The following is an 11,205-nucleotide window of genomic DNA, read 5'->3' as shown; positions in this document are numbered from 1 at the left end:
TATAAATTATACCCATAACGGTCATTTTATAATTATAATATATATATATTATTTAAATACACCCCAGCTCGACGTCGAGCTCGACCGAATCCAAAAAATCGATACTCGAGACTTGACTCGAGAAACTCTCTTTAAGCTCGAGACTCGACTCGATTCGATAAGGCTCGACTTTTAAGCAAGTCTTATCAAGTCGAGTTTAATCAAGTTTCTTGACTCGACTCGGTAAATGTACACTTCTGCCCTTATGAAATTTTATTATAAAGAAGAGTATATTGTAAATTCAATATAAATTATACCCATAACGGTCATTTTATAATTATAATATATATATTATTTAAATACATCCCGGCTCGACGAGTAGCTCGACAAGCCACGAGCCTCAAAATATTGACTCGAAACTCGACTCGAATAACAATCGAATAGCTCGAGACTCGGCTCGAACTCAGTCAAACCGAGTTCAAGCCAAACCATTGACTGAGCTACTCGCAAGCTACTCGCGAGTAGCTCGGCTTGCGTACATCCCTACTTAAAATGGGAAAGGAATTAAATTTTGAGAATGATGGTCTGTAAATGTGAAAATAATTGACAAAACGAATCATAGGCCCTTGAAATGGACGTCAAGGAGCGAACGATTATTTGAAATAATTATTATTTAAAATATTATTTAGAATATTATTTAAAATAATTATTGTAACACTTTTTATGATATAATGTATATGAAATAAAAAGATAATTAGAAATATAAAAAAATGAATTGAAAAATGTGTTTACGATACAAGCGAAATATTATTATTTAAGATATTTGTGATATCCAAACACTCCCAATTTAACATGCTAAAGAAATTGTACGCTAGGGGTTGAGGATGGTGAGGTACAATCAGTTCGATATGAAGGATACTTGTACCTGGTAGTCAGTCTGCTGCGCTGCTATGTTTACTAGGTAGTTTAAGCAGCGAGAAAAACTGTGGTTTGGTTCTAAGCGCTCTTGAGAAAGCAAAGAATAATATGGTTGGTTTCTGAACTCTAAAGAAGCCATGGTTCAACACACCAACTTCAGTGTTGGCTTCTTAAAAGCAAAGCAAACGAAACCAGCTGTCCTTGTTTTAAGTTGTAAACAACATCCAAACAAGAGGGCAAACATTAACATAACACTTTGGCCCCTAGGCATAAACTTCGCATCCGGCCTTTAATCTGCTATAACTTAAAACCACATTACAACTTCTAGGAACACCCTTTATGGCAAACAAATAAGCTTAGCGGCTCTATGTTGACAACTTCCACATCCTCATTAAAAGACATCTGGATGGAAACGTCCAGGGATGGAGTTGCCTTGCTGAGCCTGCCGCAGATGCATTGTCAAGGCATAATTATTCACCTGCAAAGGCAACAAGAAGTTGAGATGGTTAAGATTAAGGAAGCCAACACGACAAAAAAGAAAAAAATAAAGGAAAACTTGTCTCAAAGACAACTTTCCATGCCAGCAGACAGATTTGAATGACAGAATCTCTAATTTCTAGAAGGCAACACATACTTTATTCAACTAAATCATAATTAAAAACAAGAGGAAGCTCAAGAGGATCGATTTTTACCTCAAGAGTTCTCAACTGCTGTTGATACTGAGCCACCAACTGCTTCAACTGCTGCACTTCTTGGTTCCTATCATCATACTCCTTCTGACGCTCATGCTGGATAGCAACAGCTCGCTTGAGTATGGAATTTTCTCTAAGAAACACCTCAATTTGCTCCTTCAGCATCGTGTTCTCCTGCAAAAAGATAAGGACATTAATTGCAGAACCGCACAGGCTGACTTGTGCATGAGCAAGCTAGTCAAGTGCAATAAGCAATTCTTTCCAACCTTGGTAAAACTTTCAGCTGCTTCAGCACCAACACGTGCACTAATTGATCTCTCTAAACTCTCCAAGACTCTTGAGGCACGAGATCTAGCATCATCTATGCTTGTAGCACTCATCATTTCCCTAACAAACAATTCCACCCATTCTGCTCCATCAACTGGAATGTTGCTTTGGGTAGAAGCATCTTCTGGAGCCACAGACACCCCTTCATCAGAGGAGCTAATACCTGCCAATTTGGTGTGTAATCATAAATTTCATCTTTTAAATTCAACGACTCCAAGTACCAAAGTATGAGATGGAAACAACCTAGTCCTAAGCAAAAGGAACCCTCAAAATAATAAGACATTTATCACTATACAGATCTTAATTAATGCATCACTAATATATCAGACAGAGTACTAATGAACCGTAAAAACTGAAGCATTATGCAATTGACTTCCAACCACGCATGCTACATTTATCCATAAAATACCATTCTTCCCACGTGCATGTGCTTCCACCACAGAATGCAGCTCTCCCTCCACATATCCAAGACGAAGCTTATTCAAGCTTTTAATAGCAGAATCCAAGTCATGACCAAATTCTTCCAATGCTTTCTCAAGAAGCTGAAATTAAATTTAAAATCCATCAGGGATTGTCCTAAGGGCATCATAAAAATGCGAGCTTTGGTATCCAGTAGTCTAAAATGACAACTTTGAGCAAACAGGTAGAGCAAAAGATCAAAAAAGAAAAGGAAGCCAGAAATTTAACCAAGCAATTGCACCAAGAAAGAAGTAAATCACAGGGCATATGACTCGAGTGTTCAGACAAGTTTTTTTTCCTCCATCACGGAGAGCACCTTAGTAATAAGCACGTTTAAGACAGCTCAGATCATGCAATTTGACACTCAAAGTACTAGTATTTTCTTCAGCAGATAATAATTTGGACCAGGTCATTCACTACTCAATGGGATAAGATATCTCAAAAGGCTAGGACTGGAACAAGCACATCAAAACTACATTGTACTCCCATGGCCCATTAGTGAACCTGGAAACTTGAAATCCAATGGAGGAAAAACAGTCATAAAACTTGTAAAATTGAAGAAATGCGTCCATCCAGCACAAACATTAAAGAATTCATTCCATTTATAAACAAAAAGATCATGACTTGCAATCGATACAGGACCGGTGAATCATGCTTCAGCCAATCTTCATTCAGCAAAATCATGACTTTTCTACAGCTCAAACAACCAAACAAATTTGAAATTTTAAGAGATTAAATATGCATAACAAAGCTTTTTCGTCAAAATCTTTCTAATTTTACAAGATTCGAAGAAGCAATCGTCAACGATTCAAACCCATCCGCTAAACCCTAACCCCTGCAAAGTTCATCAAAATCACCCCGCCCTTCCCAAACATAGACCGATAGATGTACCTCCTTTTCCATATCAGGAAAGGCAGCCATGAGGCGATCAATAAGCGGCGGCTGCTGTGGCGGTGAGTGCAAAAAACGAACAGGGGAGGCAGAGGAGATGCACCGATGCTTCTTGGCTGCCGGCGGTGAGGAAGCGGTCGGCGACGGCGATTGCAAGTCGTCAAAAAACGATCTCTTTCCACAAACTATTGCAGACATTGTTCAACCCGTCTGCTTCTTTATCTCTAAAATAAATAATCCAGACCAAATCCTAATCCTATGCAGGAAATTCAATAGAATTTCACCTTAAAATTGTCAATCTGTTTTTGGTCCTTTCGCCGGTGAAAATCAAATTTTGGAACTTGGGTTAAATTAGGGTTTTGTCAAATCTCCTTTGACGTGAGAGACAGATAAAAAGAGATTCAAAGCTTTTTCTTGTAGTGGAGGCTTTGTACGTTTCTTCGGTCACACTGCCTCCTACTTTTGTGAGTTGGGGAAATTGCCACTTTATATTTGAGGCGGTCGAGGATAGAATGTAAACGAATTGGCGTTGATTCACGTGCTATGGGCGAGCGTAGTTTAAAAGTTTCCTTATTCTGTGTAAACGTAAGGCCAATTTGATAAAACTGAAGTCTAAAATCTAAAATTTAAAATTTAAATTTATTAAATTATTAAATATTAAATTTAATATATTTGAGTACATATCATATTTAATGATAACTAAATAACTTATCACTTAATTTTGGAAGTATGTTTTGCCTAAAAAATTTAATTAATTCAGATATTTAATTTTTACTTATCAAATGGTATGAATATATTAAGATCTAAATCCATTAAATTTAAGTGTTAAAATGAGTTATCAAACAGGACCGTAATCTTGCTGGTTGTTGCTCCCCATAGATTCAATTTCTCTTTTTTATTTTTTTTCCATTGCCAATTTGATTTTTTTTTGCTTATTTATTTATTTATTTATTTATTTTTCTCTCTTTTGTTAACACATTCTCTTGCTAATTTGTATGAAGTATATTGCACACCTATATTATATTTTACTAAAAATTAATTACACATAAATTAGCATTATTTATTTTTTTAAAATCAATAAATAAAATTAAACTTATTCTATATAATGTTTTGTTTATTAAAAATATAATTAAATCATCTTCAAAATCAAATTCGAACTCGAGTTCAAACTCAAATTCGCCCGTATAGTTTAATGAGCCGAATTTGAGTTCGGACTCAAATGTTTATACAAATAAACGAATCGAATTCGAATAATATTTATAATTCGTTAATATTCAAGGCAAACTCGAACCCTATTCAAATAATATACAAACAGAGACTAAACATCAAGTATTCAATTTGATTCTACTCGTTAAAAGCTCTACTTTCTTCCTAGGTGCTGAAATTAAATTAACAAACATTACATTTGTTGTTAACCTTATTTTGACGGCAGTAGCTAGTGTAAAGTCTCTCCACACAATTAAAACAACCTAATATGAGTTTGCTGAGTTTGTAATTGATGGTCTCATAATTTTGTAGTGACTGTTCTAGATAAATAGGGTGCTTAAAAAAACTAGTTTTCTTTAAATCATGTAAAAGTGTGCATGATGGAGAGGGATATGATACCTTACCTCTTAATATAAATAAAATACAAGACATGCTTACATTTTAATAGGATAATCTCAACATGCACCATAATGATGAAAATATGAAAATATTGCAGAATTTGACTTGAAATCTTATCTTGTTTGTATCATTTTATCAGTATTTGAAAAAAAAAAAAGATTGATCTCAATGAGTGTAGTTTTGGGGGAAATGATGGTTTGGATGATATAGAAAGAGGGAGTTTAAATGAGAAGTTTAGACTTGAGACCTTTCACATACACTAATTTTTTTTTGTGAAAAAAAAAAAAGAATGGTCATTTTTTCCTTCTGACATTAGCAATCACGCTTATATTCGCTGCTATCCAGGAAATTTGGACAAATTACTTGTTAGAATCAAGGGCCTGTTTGGTAAATGAGTTTTTGGCCAAATTTGTCTCCTACTAGCTTTTTAGCAACTTTAATTACAATAATTTCAAAAAAAAATCTCAAAATTTTTGAACTACACACTTTAAAATACTCAAAATATACAAAAATAAATAAATAAAATTTCCCTTCCTCATTTCTTTTTCTTTCTCCCCCGTATCAACCCACCACTATCTCTGGCGCCAATCACCTCTTTTGGCACCGGTAGAGGTAAGTTTTTTTTTCTCTTCTCCCTCTCATTCTCCTCTTCCCAGCCATCTCCCCTCTCTCCCGCTCTCCCTCTCCCGGCTAGATTGCACAGGGGGGAAGGAGAGGAGGGTGAGAGGTAGGGAGAGGGAGAGAAGAAAAAGCAAAAAAAAAAAATTTGTTGTTGTTGTTGCAACTTTCAGCGGGTAGGGAGAGGGAGCGAGAGAAGAAGAAGAGAGAAAAGAAAAAGAAAGAGAAAAAAGTTTTTCATCTTTAAAATTTTTCTTACAATTTCTATAATGAATTATAATAAAATTTTAGATAAATATCTAAAAAACTCATTTGCAAACGGAGCCTAGTCCACTACTAACAAATGATGCTATTGAGGAAGGTTGACTTGGTGGAAAAAAATTTTTTAAAAAACTCACAGCGGTTGAATGGTTCTGCTCAAGGGATAAGGATCAGAAATGGTCTGGTTTGATCTGATGATGGTTACGTTGAGCCCATCCATTTCAAAAGATGGGCTCCGGGTGAATCATAAAAGCCAGGCCCAAACAATTGACCAAGACTAAAATGCAGACTCAATTGGGGGAATTCATACACTATCTTTTTCCGCAAAAACTTCTGTAGACCCAGTCTACAGCCCACCCACAAACCGAGTAGTCTAAAACTGACCACGTCAGTGCCACCCATTTAATATTCATAACCTAGAATTCACTCCTGCTATTAAGGTATTCTTTCTTTCCCAATTCCGCTTGCCCTTATTACCCACGAAGGCCACAAAGGCTGCACTTGCTAAACCTCAACCTACCGTAATCAGATGAAATCAACCACCAGCCCACCAATAAGTCCTTAAGACTTCGTGGCGTGGGAAGTCAAGGGTTTAAACCCTTGACCTCACATCAATTATTATAATATGTGATTTCTCTAAAAAATTCAGATAGATGTATAATGGATTCATTTGATCAAATAGTAGTTCAGTCTTCATCGGTTCCTATAGATCCAATTAGGTTATTATCCAAAAAATTCCGCTAAGCCAAGGAAGAGTTTGATATCAACCTATTAGGTTATTATCCAAAAATATATAAGAAAACCCTACTCTACATATATAAGAAAATCCTACTCTAAATGATGACTGATATGATAAACACAAATGAAATGATGTCCTATCACTTTCATTTTATGAATTTCTCATGTTTATATTCATTTTCAATTTTTTATAGATAAAGTCAAAAATATCACACTAGAATGCGAGACGCAACCCCGTCAATGGCCTGTTTGTCCCCGACACGGGAATGGCTGGGATGATCGGTTGTAAGGCGCAATGACAAAATTGCGAATTCGAATCATATCTCATTCATTGCCATTTAAGGGCAATGCAGGCACAATAAACAGATCGCTCGTTGTATGAAGTTACTATAGATTTTGACGCCCAATCAACTCTAATTTTTATTCGACAAAGAGTAGCCCTATGTATAGTATGATTTAATCACAATAAAACCCTATAGTCTCATCTTGGTATCACCATTGAATTTTGGTCGTTAATAGTATGTGATATCAATTATTGTCATCAAGCTGCAAAAATATACAAACACAGAGTGATGTAATTGAATTTCGTAACTATTTAATGCCAAAAACGGATACACGCTACTCGAAGTTATATAATAGGAGTAGCTTATTCCTTGGGTCACTTGGACAAAAGCAAGAACATCCAAGTTTGCTAAGACCAAAGAAGCCGCGAAGGACGAGGTTGAGGTTAAAGTTGAAGAATGGTAGGTGCAGGTGTAAACAAGGGTTTTTTTTTTTTTTTTTGTTTATTGTTACCGTCTACACCTACTTCTAATTCTACTCTAATCTATACCTACTTCTAATTCTACTCTAATCTATAGTAGCCGGTGACCCGACGGGATCAAGGGAGTCAAAAAAGAGAAACAAAATCTATGCAGTTGGGGGCAAAATGACTCCTAGCCATGATAATTAGTTGGGCTTGGGTCCAAACCTGAGTTGTAGAGATTCAAATTTAACCAATTCCATCGTTGATCTTAGAGTTTGAGCTTGCGCTTGGTTGGAATTAGAAAAGGTGATTAAAAAATGTATTTGTGAAAAACGTGAAAATTTTTCTGCTGAAAATTGCAATCCAAACAAGGACCCGAGAGATTAGGATTGTGGAGATTGACCTGCGCATTGCCCGGAAATATGGTACCTAATCCCACTTAAAGCCCAAACAAGCGACTGCATTCTACCTTTGCTCACAAATAAGAAACCCTAATCTCCAATCGAAAGCAAATCTCTCCAACTCCATATCAACCATCTCACAGAAGATATAGTCATCATTTTAGAATTGTTAATTTCAATTCTTTGAACAAGGTGAGATCAGAACCGCTCTTTATAAGAATAGTTACGATTGTAATTTTGAAATTTCTAATTACGATTTCGGTTCTTTCTAGTCTTAGATAAACTTAGAATGGAAAGGAAAACAAACGAAAGGAAGGGGATAAGGGTCCTAACCAAATGTAATTTGAGCGGTGCAAGATGCGGACTGGGGAGGCGTACACTAAGTCCTTTACTAAAAATGTACTACTGGCTGGCATGGATGGCAGTGTTTAAGGTTAAAATGGGTCGTAAATGGTCGGATGACAACTTTTATTCTCTGGTTAGAAATGCGATAGTAGCTAATATCACAAGCCGCATGGACACACTAGGCTCTTGTGTATTAATTCGCAAATTGGTTGGGGAGAACTGTTTATGAAATTCAGTTCCCAAACATTGATGAAGAAGTTACCACCCGTCGAAAGAAATACAAGTCTGTGGTGTGAATTGCAATCGATGACAGAATCCTTTATATTAGCCGCCCATAAACGAACTTAAATGTTGTAAGATATTAATTCCAGCAGAGACAATTCCATTGGGGACAAACATTAGCACTTTGAAAGTACCAACCGCTAATCATTTATTGTCGAGGTTCTACGAGGATATACAATGGCTTCCCGTTGAGGCTGCAGCGACCCTGCAAAACAAAAGATTCAACTATTAGTTTCACTCGAAAAAGGAACTCATTATGATAATTGGGCTCAATACAACAAATTGAAGCCAATGCAGCTCTCAAATCGGACACCCTTAGATTACATGGTGCCACTGTACAAGTAAAAGCAAATTGAACAAATGTTATCCATCAATAAAACATGATTAACCACGGAGATATTTCCTGACGGACATTTTATGACGCGATCTAGAGGTAGGGAACATACGAGACGCGGTGCCATCAAAGGTACAGATTGTGATATATACTCAAACGTATCAGATGTTACTACTTGTAACAATTCAATAACTTAATAGATTCAGACTTCAGTTTTATCAAATGCATATCCCAAGTATAACCGATGGTGGGAAAATGCCATCTGAAGTCTGATCGTAGATGCAGTAATCTTCCAAAGGATATTATATTAGAACAAAGTGTACCCAATTTATAGTTTTTTAGTTAAAACCATAAAGATTAGCAAGCAGTCTACTTGAATTAGAGAAAATTCACACAATTACCTTAAACTCTGGCACCCCGATAACACAGCAACATTCAACCACCTCAGCCCCAACTCGATCTAGTGAAAAAAATATATAGTCACACTGAAACGCAAAGGACCATCAACAAAGGTGTAGCCAGGATCTTACCTAAAAGCCTTATGGCTGCAGACAGGGTGCCACCGGTTGCCACTAGATCATCGATTACCAAAACTCGTTCTCCAGGTTGTACTGCTCCAACATGCATCTCTAAACAATCACTGCCATATTCGAGCTCGTAAGCTTCAGAGATAACACTCCCTGAAAATTCCAAGTTTCAACAGCGGGGCGAAAAAAAAAAAAAAAAAAAAAGGAGTGTTAACCCAAAAAAGTAAATTTTGTAGGCCAACTATTCCTTCCTCGGAACTCATTAAACAATTCACAGTCATTTACTATTAGTAATGCATGGCATGTTGCCAGCCATACATGCCAGTGTGTGAAAATTGGAACTTTTGCTCCCTGTAAGTTCACTTGAGAATGATCAATTTATGTTAGAGAATACTTATGGGAGGAAAGAAATTACGAAGGACGAAAGGCAGAAGACCACCAAAAGATTTTGCTGAATCCTCACTAAAGCCCCCCTTCCTTCTTTCTACATTCCCAGACTTCTCAAAAGAAGATGATGAATCATTAGAACACTGATGGTTACTCCTCCGAGAAAGTCAAGAACGCAGCGTCTAAACGTACCTGGCAACTTTCCTGGTTTGCGTAGGGGCAGAAATTTTGCACCAATTGCCAATGCAATTGAAGGACCAAACATGAATCCTCTGGCTTCAACTCCTATGATATTATACAGTAACCAGATAAAATTTTGTAAGGGATAGTGGGCAATGCAAATAATAACAGAAGTTAAAAAAGCAGTCCACCTAATCCAAAAAGCAAGCTCTTTTTTCCTCCAGCAATTATTGAGTCCAATACTTTTCCTTTATAAATTCACATGATAAGTTAAAATATACTCCTTACATTGTAATAACAGTGACTTACCAGTTCATTAAACTGAAAATCCCACCGTCTTTTTAGTGCGAATAGTCTCAGAACTTATCACTAAACGTGGTAAAATACAAATGTCTCAAACAGGAATAATATCAAGAAAGACAGTACCAGCAACGACAGATATGTCCATTTCTCTGTAACGCTCAACAAAGATATCAATGGTGTCCTTGAAGGCCTTGTGATCCAATAACAGCGTGGTTATGTCCTGAAACATTATACCTGCAATCTCAGACACAAGTCAAATAGATTAAGCATAATTCCACACTTAACATGGGAAACATCCCTGAACGATAAGCGTTTCTATGAATCAAGAACATATAACAAAAGAATCAGGTATAAGTCAGTAAGTAACGATGCTTGTTCTAGTCTTAGAAGTTAGAATATAGTACTAATCGTGAAAGAACATAAGAAGGACCTGGCTTAGGAAAATGAGGGATTACTCTAATGGCATCGGATATGCCCTGCAACCTTGGGTCACCCCTCAAACCATTCTCTTCTGCAAACATTTTATTGAATCCCTTTTCTTTTTTTCTCTTTGTCAACTAATCAATCTGTCTCTTAAAAAGTGAGCGAGTGAAAAGGGAAGAGGAAGGAGTGTTGCAAGGAAATGGAAGAAGCTGAAGTAGTAATAGCAGCAGTAATGTCTTTGTTGGCCAAACTAGCACTGACAATCCCAACTGCTGAGAAGGGTCATTATTTATACACTCAATTTTTTAAGTAATTTACTTTTCTCTTTTATCCGGCAGTGCCTAATCACATGCTTCGATGATAACCTTGACTAGGGAGTACTAAACTGTACAAGCCTACCAGGTTTCGTGCTTATCAGCTGTACTAGATAGACAACACCTTTAGATTACTTATATCTAATCCCCAAAAACACATTTTAGATTAAGACCCCGAGTCATTACCAGTCAGCAATGTCGATATTAACTAACACTAATCAGAATTTCGCTTAGCCCTAAGCAACTTTGCTTTAATTTTTTACCTGTCTATATATCCTATCGGCTTCGGTTTTGTAATCCTAAGCCCCAAGTCCAAAGTAGGTAATAGGTCCATTGGTCACTTACACGTAGTGTGACCAGGCAGATATATACATATATATATGTATATATATATATTTCCTCTTCAAAGTTGGTTTTTGGATTTAATGGGATTCAAGAGTGGTAACAAAATGAGAGCAGGCACAGTCGTACTTGAA

General features: G+C 36.5%; 2 protein-coding genes across 3 annotated transcripts; both read right to left on the bottom strand.

Annotated features, from left to right (window-relative positions):
- Positions 1 to 1,013: 1,013 nt before the first annotated feature.
- LOC113768172 lies at positions 1,014 to 3,734 on the bottom strand. Its single transcript, XM_027312429.1, has 5 exons — positions 3,267 to 3,734; positions 2,326 to 2,458; positions 1,856 to 2,079; positions 1,590 to 1,763; positions 1,014 to 1,375 (listed from the first exon to the last, which is right to left on the bottom strand). Exons 1-5 carry the CDS (start codon positions 3,462 to 3,464, stop codon positions 1,289 to 1,291), a joined length of 816 nt encoding a protein of 271 aa, XP_027168230.1. The 5' UTR covers positions 3,465 to 3,734; the 3' UTR covers positions 1,014 to 1,288.
- A 4,434-nt stretch (positions 3,735 to 8,168) lies between these two features.
- On the bottom strand, positions 8,169 to 10,659 carry LOC113768640 (adenine phosphoribosyltransferase 5). Of its 2 annotated transcripts, XM_027313079.1 has the most exons (6): positions 10,423 to 10,659; positions 10,116 to 10,226; positions 9,702 to 9,794; positions 9,126 to 9,275; positions 8,997 to 9,055; positions 8,171 to 8,466 (listed from the first exon to the last, which is right to left on the bottom strand). In XM_027313079.1, the coding sequence occupies exons 1-6, from the start codon at positions 10,511 to 10,513 to the stop codon at positions 8,410 to 8,412; spliced, it is 561 nt and encodes a 186-aa protein (XP_027168880.1). In that variant the 5' UTR covers positions 10,514 to 10,659; the 3' UTR covers positions 8,171 to 8,409. The 2 variants fall into 2 exon arrangements, with proteins under 2 accessions (XP_027168881.1, XP_027168880.1); XM_027313080.1 differs by lacking the exon at positions 8,997 to 9,055 and having other exon boundaries at positions 8,169 to 8,466.
- Positions 10,660 to 11,205: the final 546 nt, after the last annotated feature.

This window comes from Coffea eugenioides, chromosome 4, assembly GCF_003713205.1.
Source record: "Coffea eugenioides isolate CCC68of chromosome 4, Ceug_1.0, whole genome shotgun sequence".
Classification (NCBI taxonomy): Eukaryota; Viridiplantae; Streptophyta; class Magnoliopsida; order Gentianales; family Rubiaceae; genus Coffea; species Coffea eugenioides.
Note: the sequence above shows the minus strand (reverse complement) of the source record. Positions and strands in the feature narration are given on the sequence as shown.

What these genes read in the sequence shown, in the direction of transcription:
- LOC113768640 (XM_027313079.1), bottom strand. Translation starts at nt 10,513, where the DNA reads ATGTTTGCAGAAGAGAATGGTTTGAGGGGTGACCCAAGGTTGCAGGGC. An exon ending in CCCTCATTTTCCTAAGCCAG is followed by an intron (nt 10,227 to 10,422) that starts GTCCTTCTTATG and finishes CTGAGATTGCAG; the next exon opens with GTATAATGTTTCAGGACATA. An exon ending in GGACATATCTGTCGTTGCTG is followed by an intron (nt 9,795 to 10,115) that starts GTACTGTCTTTC and finishes ATAATATCATAG; the next exon opens with GAGTTGAAGCCAGAGGATTC.
- LOC113768172 (XM_027312429.1), bottom strand. Translation starts at nt 3,464, where the DNA reads ATGTCTGCAATAGTTTGTGGAAAGAGATCGTTTTTTGACGACTTGCAA. An exon ending in ACATGCACGTGGGAAGAATG is followed by an intron (nt 2,080 to 2,325) that starts GTATTTTATGGA and finishes CCAAATTGGCAG; the next exon opens with GTATTAGCTCCTCTGATGAA. An exon ending in AGCAGTTGAGAACTCTTGAG is followed by an intron (nt 1,376 to 1,589) that starts GTAAAAATCGAT and finishes TTGCCTTTGCAG; the next exon opens with GTGAATAATTATGCCTTGAC.